General features: G+C 46.1%; 1 protein-coding gene across 1 annotated transcript in view; it reads right to left on the bottom strand.

The window, feature by feature from the left end:
* LOC123758460 (CD109 antigen) overlaps positions 1-18,846 on the bottom strand; it is an 89,001-nt gene that overhangs the window by 49,545 nt on the left and 20,610 nt on the right. The window contains exons 5-13 of the mRNA XM_069322712.1: positions 16,817-16,868; positions 16,367-16,497; positions 11,920-12,102; positions 11,207-11,343; positions 9,203-9,290; positions 8,389-8,505; positions 5,011-5,246; positions 4,243-4,362; positions 2,206-2,305 (exon numbers count right to left, since the gene is read on the bottom strand). Of these exons, the coding sequence (XP_069178813.1) occupies positions 2,206-2,305; positions 4,243-4,362; positions 5,011-5,246; positions 8,389-8,505; positions 9,203-9,290; positions 11,207-11,343; positions 11,920-12,102; positions 16,367-16,497; positions 16,817-16,868 (1,164 nt within the window). The remainder of the gene's footprint in view (positions 1-2,205; positions 2,306-4,242; positions 4,363-5,010; positions 5,247-8,388; positions 8,506-9,202; positions 9,291-11,206; positions 11,344-11,919; positions 12,103-16,366; positions 16,498-16,816; positions 16,869-18,846) is intronic.

The raw sequence follows: 18,846 nt of genomic DNA, 5'->3' as shown, positions 1-18,846 counted from the left end.
TCGGGTACTGCAGTTCTACGGGTGCATGAGTATGCCTCCTCAAGCACCCGGGCGTCAAAATAGAAGAAGTCCATGGAAGAACCAGAACGAGCAAAAGGTCGGCAGGAAACGGCAAGCAGATAGGAGAAGAGGGGGAAGAAAAACGAAACAGAAGGAAAAGGTGCCCAGCAGAATTGGAGAGGACGGCAGCAGGAGCACAAGGCTAGAAAAGGACAGAGGACTGTCCTAAGGAGCATCACACTCCAGCAGCCGCCCACGAAGCCCCCACACGGCGACAACGAGCTGAGCGGGGAGGGGGAACATTCCGAGGAAGTGCAGGGCCGAAGAGACACTCATTGAGAAATCCCAGAGCCCCCAAGAACACCTGCAACACCGTGGAAGCTTCCCGCTACTCAAGTGCGCTGGTACGACAAAAGCCAAGCCCCAAGAGAGAAGAAGAAATAGTCTGCCAGCCAGGAAGACTCCGGAACCTTATAACAAACCCAATACTGGCAAGAGGAGCTGAACGCAGACGAACCCGGATCCACCACTGAGGTGTAAACCGGGTCCTACAGGAGGTAAGCACCGAGGGCCTCCCGATCCTCCGCACAGGAAACCCTCCAGAAGGATGAATCCCAGAAACCCAAGGGCCCCTGGGTTGGGGGGGGGGGGGAGCCCCACCCAACTGAAACTCAAAGGTAAGGAGGGTATATATTTACAATTACTTTCACATATATTTACAATTACTTTCACATATATTAACAATTACTTCACATATATTTACAATTACTTCACATATATTTACAATTACTTTCACATATATTAACAATTACTTCACATATATTTACAATTACTTCACATATATTAACAATTACTTCACATATATTTACAATTACTTCACATATATTTACAATTACTTCACATATATTTACAATTACTTCACATATATTTACAATTACTTTCACATATATTAACAATTACTTCACATATATTTACAATTACTTCACATATATTAACAATTACTTCACATATATTTACAATTACCTTCACATATATTTACAATTACTTTCACATATATGTGTACAATTACTTTCAAATTCAAATATTTATTCAGGTAAAGTACATACGTACAAGGGGTGATACAAATATTGATGAATTTAGAGAGAACTAGTACATACAATATATTACAATTACAATGTATAGTACACATATATTTACAATTACTTGGTTCTGGATAGTAAACTGTCACCAAAGGATCATATCAATGGCGTTGTGAGAGGACCCAATGCTATTCTAGCAGATTTCCGAATACCGTTTAAATTTACGGAGGGAAATATTCCGGAAACCATTCACGACATTCATCAGATCAACATTATTAATTATTATTACAATATGCAGCAATTGTGTGATGTCCCTATTTCAACAGAGCACATCAATGGACTTGCTACTAAATGGCTTCCAAAACTCTAAGACAACACCAAAGAGGAGAGGCCGGAGGTGTTATATATACCAAAGCTGGAAAATAAAAGAAAAGGAGGTATTTTTATCACGATAAATAAAACAGTGACAGGAATTGACATAGTTAACGTAGGTAGTAACTAAGTGATTGTAACCTATCCACCGCCGCCCACTGGATGGGGGGCGGTGTAACCTATCCACCGCTGCCCACTGGATGGGGGGCGATGTAACCTATCCACCGCTGCCCACTGGACGGGGGACGGTGTAACCTATCCACCGCTGCCCACTGGATGGGGGACGGTGTAACCTATCCACCGCTGCCCACTGGATGGGGGCGGTGTAACCTATCCACCGCTGCCCACTGGATGGGGGGCGGTGTAACCTATCCACCGCTGCCCACTGGATGGGGGGCGGTGTAACCTATCCACCGCTGCCCACTGGATGGGGGGCGGTGTGCAGGACAAACATATCAATTTTGACACTAGCTCTCCACATATGTCAGTTGCTTAATTTAGAACCTGTACTTGTGATCGATCTCGAACCCATTGTTGATGTGACGACTTATATTGAATTTTGTAACTAGCTCATCAAGATTGTAACTTGCTTAGCTAAATGAATTGTGGGGTTCAGTCCCTGAGCCCATTATATGCCTCTATAACCCACTACCGCCCACAACATGGGTATGGGGTGCATAATAAATGAACTAAACTAAAAAAAAAAGTAATTAACAAGGAAGCATTTTTCAAACGAGCCCCTTCAGTCACTCACCGTATACACAAACTGTTCAATAGGAAAATTGCTGCGAATGTGGAAGACAGCAAACTCCCCCACGCTGGCCTCATCTGTGCTGCTGGTAACTTGGATATACCTGACCAAGAAAGACCAGCCATAGGTGATCAAATAATTCTGAAATGGTATTCTTATAAGAAAATTTAATTATATTTTGAGTAATAATTGGTTTATAAAATGTAATGGGCTCCTGTTGATGTATGCAGAGGTCTGCTATAGTGAGTTAATATAGGCATACGTATACTACAGTGGCTTGAGGGCTGTTACTGAAGATGAGGACCTTCTATTGTGGATCAAATGTTGATTCAGCAGTTAAGAGCTGCTACAGTGGGGCAGGGGCTGCTACAGTGGGGCAGGGGCTGCTACAGTGGGGGCAGGGGCTGCTACAGTGGGCCAGGGGCTGCTACAGTGGGGCCAGGGGCTGCTACAGTGGGCCAGGGGCTGCTACAGTGGGGCAGGGGCTGCTACAGTGGGCCAGGGGCTGCTACAGTGGGCCAGGGGCTGCTACAGTGGGCCAGGGGCTGCTACAGTGGGGCCAGGGGCTGCTACAGTGGGGCAGGGGCTGCTACAGTGGGCCAGGGGCTGCTACAGTGGGGCAGGGGCTGCTACAGTGGGGCAGGGGCTGCTACAGTGGGCCAGGGGCTGCTACAGTGGGGCCAGGGGCTGCTACAGTGGGCCAGGGGCTGCTACAGTGGGCCAGGGGCTGCTACAGTGGGCCAGGGGCTGCTACAGTGGGCCAGGGGCTGCTACAGTGGGCCAGGGGCTGCTACAGTGGGCCAGGGGCTGCTACAGTGGGCCAGGGGCTGCTACAGTGGGCCAGGGGCTGCTACAGTGGGGCCAGGGGCTGCTACAGTGGGGGCAGGGGCTGCTACAGTGGGGCAGGGGCTGCTACAGTGGGGCAGGGGCTGCTACAGTGGGGCAGGGGCTGCTACAGTGGGGGCAGGGGCTGCTACAGTGGGGCAGGGGCTGCTACAGTGGGGCAGGGGCTGCTACAGTGGGGCAGGGGCTGCTACAGTGGGGCAGGGGCTGCTACAGTGGGGCAGGGGCTGCTACAGTGGGCCAGGGGCTGCTACAGTGGGCCAGGGGCTGCTACAGTGGGCCAGGGGCTGCTACAGTGGGGCCAGGGGCTGCTACAGTGGGGGCAGGGGCTGCTACAGTGGGGGCAGGGGCTGCTACAGTGGGGCAGGGGCTGCTACAGTGGGGCAGGGGCTGCTACAGTGGGGCAGGGGCTGCTACAGTGGGGCAGGGGCTGCTACAGTGGGGCAGGGGCTGCTACAGTGGGGCAGGGGCTGCTACAGTGGGGCAGGGGCTGCTACAGTGGGGCAGGGGCTGCTACAGTGGGCCAGGGGCTGCTACAGTGGGCCAGGGGCTGCTACAGTGGGCCAGGGGCTGCTACAGTGGGCCAGGGGCTGCTACAGTGGGCCAGGGGCTGCTACAGTGGGCCAGGGGCTGCTACAGTGGGCCAGGGGCTGCTACAGTGGGCCAGGGGCTGCTACAGTGGGCCAGGGGCTGCTACAGTGGGCCAGGGGCTGCTACAGTGGGCCAGGGGCTGCTACAGTGGGCCAGGGGCTGCTACAGTGGGCCAGGGGCTGCTACAGTGGGCCAGGGGCTGCTACAGTGGGCCAGGGGCTGCTACAGTGGGCCAGGGGCTGCTACAGTGGGCCAGGGGCTGCTACAGTGGGCCAGGGGCTGCTACAGTGGGCCAGGGGCTGCTACAGTGGGCCAGGGGCTGCTACAGTGGGCCAGGGGCTGCTACAGTGGGGCAGGGGCTGCTACAGTGGGGCAGGGGCTGCTACAGTGGGGCAGGGGCTGCTACAGTGGGGCAGGGGCTGCTACAGTGGGCCAGGGGCTGCTACAGTGGGCCAGGGGCTGCTACAGTGGGCCAGGGGCTGCTACAGTGGGGCAGGGGCTGCTACAGTGGGGCAGGGGCTGCTACAGTGGGGCAGGGGCTGCTACAGAGTGAACTGAAAAGATCCCAGTGAATTGTGGTTGATAAAGTTGGTGAAGGTGTCCGACCTCCGGTGAGGGTGGTGGTGGGCGTAAGCATAGGCTGCTGTAGAGGCGTGACTGTGCTCGTCACTGTAGGTAACGTCCACACGCAGTGATGCTGCATCATCTGGGATGTCCAGCTCAAACCTGCAGTGATAAGACCAAGAATGAGGTGAAGGAAGTACCATGTAGCTTAACTGTTTATGTTTAACTGATAAATATTAAGTATAATGGCAGCTGTTATCTTCCCATAAGGTCTTAATAATGAATAAACTGTGGATAAGTAGGCTATACATTGTCCAAACACCATCTATTATTGCAGCAATGTAAAACCTCCTTGGTGGAGGGTAAAGAACTAATTTGAGTTTTTTTTAAAAACAACAACGCTGTTTGTCGACCTAATTGTTATTTGTGCTGCTTTTTCAGCCATGTTCCCCCTTTTTTGTCTTTATTTTTATTTGTTCTCGACACATTTTATTCTTTATACTCAATTAGTATTAAGTTTTAGTCATTAATGTTTTTCCTGCCCGAAACGCTTTGCGTAATAGTGGCTTTAGGCATTGTATGTACTAGCTGCATCTATAAATCGATCAAATTTTGGAAAATCTCTTGTATGTACCTTACCTAAATAAACATTTTATTTTATTTTTATTTTTTGAAAGAAAGTGTTTTCATAATGCCACGTGTGGTGGTGTGAGGTCTTATATGATCCACGTGTGACTGCCAGTTCCACAACACTATAATAAGATACAAGTGTATATGATGCTGGTCCTCTGATACTTGGACAAGACTCACCTGTAGATACCAGTCGTCCGGTACTCTGACAAGGACTGTTCTCTGGTATAGTCATCCATCAGGTCCTCCAGCTCCCTCTCCGCGACAACTACTTCATTCATGTACTCAGCGTTCAGTGGCTGGTGGTCCTCTAGACCAACCTGGTATGCCAGCTCTCCGGCCCTCTGCCCCACCTGCAGCAGCTCTAGTGTCTCCTCTTGCAGCTTTTCATCTGACGACAGTGGCATGATGACCATCTACACCAAAGAGAAATATTTGAAATTTTAATATTAATATTGTTTCTCAAGTCAAGTGCGTTTCTGCCCGAAACGCTGCGCGTACTAGTGGCTTTGCAAGAATGTAATTACTATGCTATGTATCCTCACAATCCCAATGTACCTTCTTGTATATATATAAATAAATAAATAAATAAAGTCCAGCACCACAACTATCTCCAATCTTTCTCATGGTGGGTGCAATGTGCTTCAACATTTATTATTCATATGATTGCAGATCTTTGTCTTAATTTAATAACTTTTTAAAATCATGATTGTTATGCCATTGTAATACTGTAACACAAATGAGAAATCCAAATTTGATGAGTAAATGTTTCGCTGACCATTGAGCTCTCTGAATCAAGAATAATGTTTAACACATTTTCAAAGTCTCCTCACACAAGGCAAGTAACATTTCACACATGCACAGACAAACTGCTACATTGGTGATACTTTAAAACAATAACAAAAACCAGCGTTGAATATAATGACACGTCATTTTCCGGGTGAGAGCCGGAGGCTCCCCAGAGCTATACCGGGTTGATGTGTATATATTAGACCATGGCCACAGTCACTAGCTGGAGTTGTAGACCTGCCGGGGACCAGGAGCCACAACCTGGTCCCCTCAGAGGCATGAGGAGCAATGGCCTATAGACAGCCCCATGTAGTTGGAAGCAGTCTATGTCTGTCTGTCATCTACCAGGTCAGGCACCTAGAAAGGAAGGAATCCCAAAACAAACTACAGCTGGTTAAACATTGCAAACCGAAAGCCGAACGAGCAAGCAGAACTCCCCAATCAGAAAACAAGCAAACAATCATGACGTCACCACAGCCGCCGTGCCGGTGTGTGCGCAGCTTCCCCCTCCCAGACCTCCCGCGCCGCCGGCTACCTCACCGCAGTTTTGAGGCTGTTGTGTTGGGTGGAGGTCGACCGACTCTGGCTCCAGTCCTTGAGCAGTGTTGTGCATTGTGATGTTGTGGTGGTGGTGGTGGTGTGCGAGCCAGGTGTTATTCTAGAACGGTACCCTTACTCAAATCTCTGAATATGTTAGATATTAAGTCACTGCACATTCTCTCATGTGTATTATACATATATAAAACGCTGAACTGTAATGCCAATCCTGACCTCAAAAGCTTCATTGAAGGTTGTAACAGAACCCATGAGCACCACACCAGAAATAAAAATACAGTTTTGATATTCCTAGAGTACGACTTAATCAAACTAGAAATGTTCTACAAATCAAGGGACCCGGAATGTGGAATGACCTTCCCAACCATGTTAAAGACTGTACCTCTCTCAACCAGTTTAAGATAAAAACTAAACACTACCTAATAAATTCCCTGTAATCTACCTTACTCCTCTATTGTCAACCCATGTCTAATTTTTTTTTTTTGTTTAATCAACACTGTCAACTTATTGTATTTGTGCTGCTTTTTCAGTCATGTTCTCCCTTTTTTTTTATCTATTTGTATTTGTTCTCAACACTTTTTATTCTTTATGCTCAATTAGTATTAAGTTCTAGATATTAATGTTTTTCTTGCCCGAAACGCATTGCGTAATAGTGGCTTTAGGCATTGTATGTACTAGCTCTATCTATATATCAATCCATTAATGTAACATCACTTGTATGTATGTATGTACCTTACCTGAATAAACATATTTATTTATTTATTTTATTTATAGAAGTACTGGGGCAGCATGCACCTGGGGTTCCCTTCCCTAGGTCCCGTGTAAGTGTTGCCCCTGCAGGTTGGGGTTACCTTCCCTAGGTCCCGTGTAAGTGTTGCCCCTGCAGGTTGGGGTTACCTTCCCTAGGTCCCGTGTAAGTGTTGCCCCTGCAGGTTGGGGTTACCTTCCCTAGGTCCCGTGTAAGTGTTGCCCCTGCAGGTTGGGGTTACCTTCCCTAGGTCCCGTGTAAGTGTTGCCCCTGCAGGTTGGGGTTACCTTCCCTAGGTCCCGTATAAGTGTTGCCCTTGCAGGTTGGGGTTACCTTCCCTAGGTCCCGTATAAGTGTTGCCCTTGCAGTTTGGGGTTACCTTCCCCAAACTGTTCGGGAGCAGGGTTCTGCAGGGTTCTTTTGCTGCATGGTGAGTGCCCGCCCTCGGGGTCAGCTGGGGGGGTTTTCCTTCTCTGTTTGGCCTTGGGTAGGAGGTAGCATCGTCGCTGGCAGGGGAGCAAGGTACTGTGCAGCTCTCTTATAATACGCATTGCGGCCAGTTCTGTTCCTCCTGGTTCCAGGTTCTGGTTCGTGGTTCCCGGTAGGCATAAGAACGCCATACAACTGAAGCCCCTAATATAGCTAACATCAGTCCGATAGCTCCAGGGAGCCTCCAGGACTCACCCAGAAAATGGCGTTTCATTACATTCAACGCTGGTTTTTACATTCTTGTAAAGCCACTAATACGCATAGCTTTTAGGGCAGGTTCTTAATCTAAACAGATCAGGTAAGATGAAAAGGTACATTGTAGCAAAACTGTATATCAACATGTAATTATAATATAAATTGACAGAGGTGATTACACTGGTGAAGATATGTCCTAATTTAATTACTAATATTGGGGAAGTGAGTAGCACACGAGTACCTTGCATGAGTACCTTAGGTGGCACTTAGTACCACCTAAGTACAGTTACAGGACAAGAACTACACTCGTGGTGTCCCGTCGAGAAGGCGGTGGTGGCCAAAACTATCTGCAGTTTCAAAGCTTTTTTTAAATTTTGCCCCGAGGGGCGAGTTTATTGGGCAGCGCCACTCATCTTGTGAGTTGACATACCGCCATAGCAGCATGTACAACACTCCCCAATAGGAAGAAAACCCGCTGGGTTGTTCATCCTGTCACTTGTACCCAGACACAGCTGGGACTTGCTTAACTGTCTCAAGTGAACAGCTCCTCAAACAAGAAGATTAACATCTATCAACCCTTAAAAGCTTACGTTATCTTGCGGGTGCAAAATGTTCAAAGCTCTACATCTGCTGGGAAGTGCTGGGAAGATGGGACACCACCAGCGTAGCTCTTATCCTGTATCTACACTTAGGTAATTACGAGGAGAGTGTGGCATGAGGCGAGTGTAGTATGAGGAATACGTGACATGGGAAAAGGGTGGCATGTGATGGGAAAAGATCACCTGAGGAAGGCTGGAGGTGCCACCAGTGATGGACGTGACGGTGACAGAGATGACCAATGAGGACTCAGCCAGGCGCTCCTCCTCCACTGGCACGCCATCGCTGTACCTCACACACACCTGTTGGGGGAGGAGAGGTCACAGCCCTCTTGATGATGGAGCAGTGGTGGTGGTGGGGGCTACATGCAGGGAGACTATAATGGTGGGGAGTAACCGTGAGGGAGAGAGTGGTGGGAGGAAGGGTGAGGGAGACGAGTAGTGATGAGGGAGAGGAGTAATGGTGGGGAGTAACTGTCTCTTGGGACTATTACTACTTCTACTCAGTCCTGCAGTTTGTTTAGGTACTGCATCTTGCACTAATCTTAATTCTTTACCTTTCTCATCAGTTTTTTACCATCTGCATACACTGACATTTACGTGAATTTACCTGAGGGATACTCTCTCTCTGGTGGCTTTGACGAGAACAGGAAAATCAGCATCTTGTTTCACCAGGAAGGTGATAAGACCAGGACTAATTGGGGTCTAAGAACTGAGTCTTAAGGGATCCAAAGCATGTGTATTATGCTTGTATATAAATTAGAAGCATTTGGTCATTTTTGGCCATTTCATGTCAACAGTTTGTTCCTGTAGGCTATAGTGAAATGAATGTGTTATAGCATAACAATTTCTGAACCACTTCGAGTTAACAAAATCATGACGTCTCCAGTTATCCTGAAGTCACTTAAAGCTTCTTTGATATCACCTTAAGTAATTATATAGCACCTTATTTCATTGCTGAACCATTTTAAGATAGCATATTATGTGGTGAGACACCTACCACAAAGCTGAAGGGCATACCAGGACGAAATATGAAGGGAGATGTGCCCACCACCTTCACATCTATGGTGTTGCCGATGATCCGGGTCCTATAGTGCAGAAAAAATGGCAAATTAAAAAGTACTTGAACCATGTTCTATACTCATGAAAATTTACCAAACTTCTAGACAAGAAATGTAACTGACTTATGGGGTAAACAAAGATGACTCGCCCACAAGGGTACATGTGTGTACTAAGTGAAATAATGTTCATAGCCCCACTAACTTCCTTTTATCCCGAATTGATTTAACAAATTCGAGATGAAATTAATTAAACACAATAAAGCCTAAACATCCCCAAAATGTTGTGTAAAATATACAGTGTAAATATAATTAAATTAATTCAACAGAAAAGAGATTACTGAATTTAAAGAAAAGTGAACAAAAGATAAATTTAAACCAAATCTGGTGAAAGGTGACCCAACTTACAGGGAGACTAAAGTACACTGTTAACATTAACTGTGAAGCAATTTTGATGATGTAAATGTGATAAGAAACAAGAAGTGAAAGAGAGTTCTTACATACTGATGCTTGAATGACATGGCTCAATCGTGCAAGCACATTTAGCAAGGAATGTACGTGTGTAAGAACACACAAAACAAACATTACAAAATAATAACAGGAATCACTCAAATTGACACATTCGTGACACCAGCAACTGTAAGAACAAGAGGACACATATTCAAGCTAAGGAAACAAAGGTGCCAAAAAATATTAGACAATTTTCTTTTGCATAGTGGCAGACGGTTGGAACAAGTTGGGTGAGAAGGTGGTGGAGGCCAAGACCGTCAGTAGTTTCAAAGCGTTATATGACAAAGAGTGCTGGGAAGACGGGACACCACGAGCATAACTCTCATCCTATAACTACACTTCAAGTAATTGCATACGCATGCAGTAGTCTACATTCTCAACTAGTAATGCAGGGCCCCGGGTTTGTTTGCCAGGCGGGCCAGAAATGGTTGGGCACGTTTCCTTTCACCAGATGCCTATGTTTACCTGGGAGTTTGGCAACTGTTCGACTGTTGTAGGTTGCATCCTGGGGAAGGTCAGTAGTTGACCTAAAGGAAGGTCAATGAGCCTAAATACGGTTACTAAATACAGTCTCCGTGGTGTAGTGGTAAGCCTGGCGTTCCTCGAGCGCTTTGTCATGGGTTCGTATCCTGGTCGGGGAGGATTTACTGGGTCGCAAATCCTTAACTGTAGCCTCTGTTTAACTCAATAGTAAAATGTGTACTTAGTTGTAACAACGATTCTTCGCGGCGGGGATCGTATTCCAGGGACCTGCCCGAAACGCTACGCGTACTAGTGGCTCTACAACCATGTAACAACTCTTGTATATATTAATGAAAAAATACAGTACAGGCTTTCTATTCCCAACAGCAGGAATTTTAATTATACATGTGCACATATGTTCTCTCAACATGTATAGACAAGTGTGGTATGAGGTTAACCGACTATATGAAGGCTCTGGAACACAATGCTGTCTGGTTTACCCTGAGCCTAACATGATTGTAACTTAGCAGTAAATAAACTTTATTCCTAATTAAACGCTAATAATACGTTCATTAAATAAACCAATTTCCAAGGTCAAGGTTTAGATAAACTGATGTACAATAACATCTCTTATTTTGTAGTTTAATTTGGAACATCAGCACCACTCTTAATAAACTCTAATCTTATTAAAACAAAAGGAGAAAGAAAAAGTGAAAAGAAGAAAGAGGAGGGTACATTGTTATTACTTAATCGTATTTAAGCTATTAATATTTGGTTACCTTGGGATGCTAAGTCCTCACTAGATTACCTGAATTCTCAAAACCACAGGATTTCAAAATACATCTTTGAAAGCCACTCTGAAAGACCACAAAACTCCAGTACCTTTCTGAAAGGTCACCGCTTTCCAGGACGTCTCTGGAAGAGTATAAGGTTTCTAGACTCTTGAGGAAGACTGCCAAGGTTAGTATACCCACCTAGAGTGTGCCTCTGCCTTGATCCAAGTGAAAGTGTCATAGAAAACGCTCTCCACCTTCACTTCAGCACCCTCCAGCTCCTCCACATGACCCAGCAATGACTCCATCGGGAACGCAAACTCCAGTTCTGCATATACCTTGGGTAATATAACAAAAGACGAGTGTGTTATGGAAAGTTGTTGACATGTAGAATGTGAAGAGGTTGGTTACTTACAGTTTATTTGGTAGTTCTTAGTTTCTTTGTTCTTCTCTCAACCAGTTTAAGTCTTTAATGTCATTAGGGAGGTCATTCCATAGTTTGGGACCCTTGATTTGCAGAGCTTTGATGCATACTTCCTCTTAATTTTAATGTCTTATTCCCATTTACACCCAGACATCTAATCTCAAGCAATTTTAAGTGCTGTTAACTATCTCTTCTGAGTTTGCTAAGGTCACCATCCACTCCAAAGACAGGTCCACTCCTTCCATCTTTTACCCGACATAGTACATGAGTTCTTGCTCATGAACAAGTCCCAATTTTTGATGAATGGTATTATGCTATTAAAACAATGCTTGGACAAATGGTGAATATTATTTTCAAATTAAAGTGATAAAGTTTAAAAAAAAATTCAACTATTAAATATGGCTAAGAGATACAAGTAGTGCTTACTCAAAAACATCCAATTCCTCTCTAAATGCAATAATCAGGTTTTAGACATAGAATGTGAACTCACATAATCATAGAAGATAGAAGAGACCAGCTTGAACTCCGAGTCGGGAAGCATCCACGGCTGCTTAACATAAAGGGTGAGGGTGGCATTGCCAGAAATTGGTTTGTCGGTGGCAAAGCTACCCGTCAGTAGGCCTGTAATCTCCTCCTCGTCTGACATTGTGTAGAATGGCATCTCAATCTGCAGCTGAAGGAGAGGTGAGTGCTTAGTATCTCACATCATATAATGTGACCCATCATGCACTATGGCATGGAATAAGTATGTAATTTTAATTAAAAACTGATGAAATATAATTTATATCTGATCTATATCTTTAAAACCTAAAGTTCAGTACCAATCCTAACCCCAAATGCTTCTCAGAGAGCTGCAAAGGAACCCATAGATACATTAGAAACAAATATCTATTTGATGTGCCAAGAGTCCAACTCGACCAAAGAAGAAATGCCATGCAAATAAACCAGCGGTGAATGTAATGAAACGCCATTTTCTGGGTGAGCCCCAGAGGCTTCCTGGAGCTATCAGGCTGATATATGTTATATTAATCTTGGGCATCAGTCAACTGGAGTTCAGCCACAGGGGACCTCGAGCCAGAACCTGGCCCCCCTCAGGGAGGCAAAGGGAAAAATGGCCTATAGAACCCCCCCCCCCATGTGGTTGGGGTCATTCCATGTCTGCCATCGACCGGGGTTGCACCCAGAAAGGTAGGCATAACAGAACAAACCCCACTTGGTAAGAAATAGCGACCGAAAACCTAACAGGGAGGCAGAACTCGCCCTACAACTTAAGAAAAAAGCAAACGTCACACCTCATCGATGCGCCGCCGGTTCGCACAGCTCCCCCCTCTCCCTCCCTCCCTCCCTCCACCTGAATCTCAGCCCAGGACATATTGTCGAAGACAGCAGTCAAACCAGCAAACTTACAAACGTCGTAGGCATGAGGATAGACCACAGGCTGGCTACACTTAATGACCCTGCAGATGACCTGGGAGACCCGAGTCCTGGAACAGGGAACGAGGGTAAACTGAATCAACCAAAAGTGCATCCCCGGCCAAAGAAGCCAAGGCGCGTAAGATACTGTGAAGAGCCGCAACTGGACACAACACAAGATGCACCCCCGGCCTTTCAAACCAAGCATCAACGACCCAAGGACTCCTTCGGAAAGCAGCCGTCTCATTCTTCGCCAGAAAAGGAGAAAGCTGCAACAGAACAAACCTACCACCAGGACCAAAAGAGCAGAAACCCCTGCGCCAGAGGAGAGCATGAAGCTCACCAACCTGATCCCCTGAGGCCAATGCTAACAGAAAGAGCCATGGAAAAACAATCTTGAACCGAAGGGACCACCACGAACCGAGGTGAAGACAGAAAAAATGAGTACCCACCAAGGACTAGGAGGCCCCTCCACTGAGGGGTGAGGCCTGAATGTTTGTTGTCATGTGTATTCATGCTGCTTGCATGTCGTTGCTTATTTTGCCTTTGTTTTCTTGACAGCTTTCTTTGCCTTGGGTGGTTTGGGAGATTTTGAAGCTCTCTTTATTTTGGGCTTTTTGTTCACGGCTCAGGGGGTGCATGATCAGGCCAGTGGGGAAACAAAGCATGAGAAAGCTTACGGAATAGGGCCAAAGTGACAACCGCTCCAAACACAAGCAGGAGCGGCTCTGCCAGCGCCGCACAATATGAGGAGACATTATATAGCATCAAATGACAGTCCTGAAAAAGCCAAGAAAGAAAAGACAAGACAACCCAATCAGAAACAGAAGACAACTTAAGAAGAGAGGGAAAATGGCAGAAAGAACACCAGGAAACTTCATACTGTTGCCGAGACGAAGCTCACAGGTGGGACACCATCGACGAAGCCACCTAATCATGATACAAATGGTGACAGACCTGCATCAAAAAGACCAGACACGAAGAGCGGAAGAGAAGACCTAACCAGCCAGGTACCTGACCGGACCGATCTGCTGAAAGAGGCGGAGCCGCGGAAAACATCATGGGTTTGGACTCCAAGCAAGCAGCGCTTGAAACCAAGCCTGTTGGCGACAAAGGGCCAACAGGACTACTCTCCCCTGGTAAGTCTCCAACGAGCCAAGACCCGAAGGAACGGCTGGACAGGGGGGGGAAGAGGTACAGGTAACCCCACCTCCACTTGTCCATCCGAAAGGTGTTTACAACGACTGCCTCGCAGTCAGGGAACAGTGCCACATATACCTTGAAACACTGAGACCACGCTGACGTAAAGAGGTCCACCTCTGGGAGCCCGTACATCCAGCAGGGCTCACTGAAGGAGTCGGCGTCCACCATCCATTCAGTGGACAGGGGAATGAACCGAGACAGTCCAACCACCAGGACGTTCGACACTCCTCAGGCATAAATTGCCTAGAGAGCCAAACCCTGAGAATCCAGCAGATGAGTCACTCAAAGCGACCAGCCCCAAAGAGGAAAGACCAAAGAGAACCCCTGCGGTGCAGGCAATGAACCACTGGAGAACAGTCCGAATGTAGCTGGATCATCCACTCCCGAGCGACCTGAACCCTCTGAAGTGACAGCCAAACCAGCGTGAACTCCCGCACCATACTGTGAGTTCGATGGAAGGACGGACCCCATCGTCCCTGGCCAGCCAGGTAAGCACTGGCCATAAAACCCAGCCAAGAGACAAGGCAACCGTGAACACATCGAGCAAGGGCTTGGGTAGGCGCCAAGGCACTGAACACACAGAAACCCGAAGAGGAAGCCGGCGACATAGCAACCGACGCAACCCGGAACCTGAATCCAACGATCGCAAGAGAGGCGGAAGGGAGGACCCCGAAGGAACCAGAACAGACACCGAAGTCAGACCCGAACCAGCGGGTAAACCAGCACACCAAAGTTCAGACTCCCACGCAACTGCTCGAGAAACCGCTGAATGAAACATTGTTTCATTTGGTGAATGTTCTGAATATAACCCCCCTGAAACAGCCGAAGGCGGGACTGCAGCCACAACAATGACTCCAGAGGGAGAGACAAGGAAGCGTTCGGAGAGTCTCACATGAGACCCAGCCAGGTCCGAACCTGGGACGGAACCAGATGGGACTTCCTCCAGGACACCAGGAACCCGAACCCGGTAAGCTTGGAAAGAATCACACACCTGGCGAGCAGACCGGTTGGAAGCCCACATCAACCAGCCATCGAGGTGAGCCAACACCCGAATACCAAGCAGATAGAAGAGGGCCACCACGAACAGGGTAAGACACGGAATGGGGTACGGAATTATACACCGTTGGTATATTGACAGTTGTAAGAAAAGATCTAAGAATTTTTTTACAATGGTAGCAATATAAATAAATGGAATAACGAAAATAAAGAGACTGTAAAGTTGCCTTATATACCTTTTTTGACAAAATATCCAAAGACCTTAGCGACACTACACATTTGCATTCAATTTCCAAATTATGATTAGGAGAAATCTTTGTCACAACAGACTCAACAGTAGTAATAACAATAATGATGGAAGTGACTGTTTTGTTAATGTTGATGTTAACAATAACAACAGTGGAAGTGGTGTTAATGTAGGTAATGGGGAGAGTTGTAGCAATGGTAACGTTGATAATGGTAATAATGTAGTTATGTAATGGTGATTATGTGATAAATTTTAATGATTGCAATTTATCATATGTGGGTGAGACTGGTCGTGGTTTATTGAAAACACTATGAACATAAAAAAGCAATAACAAATTTTTATAAGAATAAAGCCATTGCTAACCATTGCTGGGATTTTAATCATAGGATGGATTTTAGTAATAGTAAAATTATACATGAAAGGTCTTTTGAGATATATACAAGAGTTGGTACATTCTTGTACAGCCACTAGTACGCGTAGCGTTTTGGGCAGGTCCCTGGAATACGATCCCCTGCCGCGAAGAATCGTTTTTTCATCCAAGTACACATTTTACTGTTGCGTTACACAGAGGCTACAGTTAAGGAATTGCGCCCAGTAAATCCTCCCCGGCAAGGATACGAACCCATGACATAGCGCTCGCGGAACGCCAGGCGAGTGTCTTACCACTACACCACGGAGATTGTCTTGTAAATTCGACATTAAAAGGAAATTACCAGTCTTCCAACCATTTGTAAAGTTCATGTAGATCTCTTTGTATGGCCTCAATATCGTTTTCGCTTCATATTTTACCGTATATCTTAGTGTAATCTGCAAATCTGATGATGTGGGTTGTAATATTCTTATCTATGGCATTGAAGTTCATGATATAAACAAAAAAAAAGTATGGTTTTGGGATTGGCCCCAAAATGGGCCCTTGTGATACCCCAAAAATGTACTACTTAAAACCTTCATATTAAACTTAATATAATGTTTAGATGCTTAACATAATTAGTAGCTTTATAAAAAATAAAAAATATCTACTATGAAATTACTGTAATTAGGACCTTCGAAATATTTATAAATATAATATTAGTATTACCTCATAGAATGGCTCATAGACCTTGTGGACTAAGAATATCTTCTCCTCAACTTGGCCTTGAGCGTTGACTCTGACTTTCCACCACCCGGCCAGCGGCAAGTCCGGCAGAGTGTATGCCACAGTCACCACTCCTGCAACCACACAAAGCTCCAAGTTATACCACGAAGGAAATAAATAATTTAAGTATAAACACAAATTTTCACTATCTTCTTTCCAAGTAAAAAATTTAAGTTATATCTTCACCATTCTAGCCCAGTTGCTTACAGTTAACCTCGTTAGAAAGGATAGTTACGGAAAATGAAAACTAAGGCTATATATTATTTACTGTGTTGTGATTGGTCCCACACACAAAGTGACTGACATTCCTGTCTTCCCATATCCACATAAACAGGATTTTAAGGAGTCATCTTTCATAAAGTATAACAGTAATAAAAGGGCAGACTAACTCACCCACATGCGGTGATCTTGACACCCAGCGCTTGACGACATTGCTCTGGGGGTCCTGGAGAGAGAGAGAGACAGGTGGAGTAGGTAGATCATGTCACAATCAGGGTGAAAAATCTCATTTACAAACTTATAAAATAATGAAGGTCTTTCAAACTGTAAGAAATGTGTTACAGCAAATGTATCTTGGGAATAGTCAAGAGTTCCTGTACCAAACACTACAATAATATTGTATTAAAATATTACGAAATTATTTTAAATAAATCTAATTTTATAATAGCACCCAGAAAATCAGATTTCCCTTTAATGCATGTGTAACGGTTCTATTGTTACGTAAACTATGGTGACAAATAAACACAGACACTAAGATACTATATATATATTTGGTAGAATATACAGAAGTACACAGGTGATACTTTGGTGTGAGTTGAGCGCACTGAGCGTCGGTACAGTATCTCGCAAGTGTCTGCTCTAGACCACACTTGAAAGTAGACTAGCCAATGTTCGCTACACCGCTGCTTATATGCTCTGGCAACACCTCACCGTGTTGCCCAGGCAACGCCTCACCTCATTCATCTCCAAAGGTTGACAGGAATATTAACAATGCATTTGGAGCGAGTATATTATTGGGATAATCTACTCGCTACACATCGTTCTAAACAACGGAACAAATTCAGCCACTGGACAATATTCCTTTTTTTCTTAAAAAAAAAAAAAAACATTGAATGTAATGAAACACCATTTTCTGGGTGAGCCCGGAGGCTCCCTGGAGCTATCGGGATAATATTCAATTCATTAGACCTGGGGCCAGATTCACGAAGCAGTTACGCAAGCACTTCCGAACGTGTACATCTTTCCTCAATCTTTGACGGCTTTGGTTACATTTATTAAACAGTTTACAAGCATGAAAACTTGCCAATCAACTGTTGTTATTGTTATAAACAGCCTCCTGGTGCTTCGGAGCTCATTAACTGTTTAATAATTGCAACCAAAGCCGTCAAAGATTGAGGAAAGATGTACTCGTTCGTAAGTACTTGCGTAACTGCTTCGTGAATCTGGCCCCAGGCCATTAGTCAAAGGAGTTCAGCACATGCTGTTCGGAAGCTTGCTCCTTTGGCTGCCGTCTTTGCGGCAACATGTCTTGGGCTGATATTCGGGCGCAGGGATTTTGAAGGTCGAACCGGGTCCTGGCCACCTGTTATTTGGTTAACTTTCCTGGTCCTGGGCGATTGTGTGTGGCTTTGGGTAGCAGGTTGCAGCCAGTTGTCTCGCCTTCGTGTTGAGGAGCGTGTGGCGGCCACCTCTCAGGTAAGTCTCTCTCTCACTTATCTTTGGTTATGTAGCTCCAGGGAGCTGTAGGGGCTCCCCACAGAAAACCAGCGTTGAATGTAATGAAACACCATTTTCTGGGTGAGCCCCAGACTCCCTGGCACCCTCCTTTCGGTTGGCGGGTTTTGCGTTGTTTTGATACTTTGCCTCCGAACTGGAATGGCTGGGTCGCTGGCGAGTGGGGGTCCAGGGCTCTCCCCTCCCCTTGGGTGGGGGGGGGGCGGTGAAGTGTGACTTTTGTTTTTTTTTGGTGATGGACGGGGTTCTGCCTATCTCGAGATTTTCTTGAGATGATTTCGGGGCTTTTTTTTAGTGTCCCCGCGGCCCGGTCCTCAACCAGGCCTCCACCCCCAGGAAGCAGCCCATGACAGCCGACTAACACCCAGGTACCTATTTTACTGCTAGGTAACAGGGACATCAGGGTGAAAGAAACTCTGCCCATTGTTTCTCGCCGGCGCCCGGGATCGACCCTGGGGCCACAGGATGACAAGTCCAGCGTGCTGTCCGCTCGGCTCCCCTGTTTGGTTTTTAGCTGTAATTTTCTTACCATGTGGGGTCTGTTTAGTTATGCCTTCCTTTCTGGGTGCCTAACCCCGGTCGATGGCAGATAAGGAAAACCCCAACCACAGGGGGGGGGGGTCCAGGGCCATTGCTCCCTGTGCCTCTCTGAGAGGGCCAGGTTCTGGCTCGTGGCCCCCGATAGGCTG

This window comes from Procambarus clarkii, chromosome 11 (assembly GCF_040958095.1).
Source record: "Procambarus clarkii isolate CNS0578487 chromosome 11, FALCON_Pclarkii_2.0, whole genome shotgun sequence".
NCBI classification, from domain to species: Eukaryota; Metazoa; Arthropoda; class Malacostraca; order Decapoda; family Cambaridae; genus Procambarus; species Procambarus clarkii.
The sequence above is the reverse complement of the archived record's forward strand: the minus strand, read 5'-3'. Positions and strand labels throughout refer to the sequence as shown.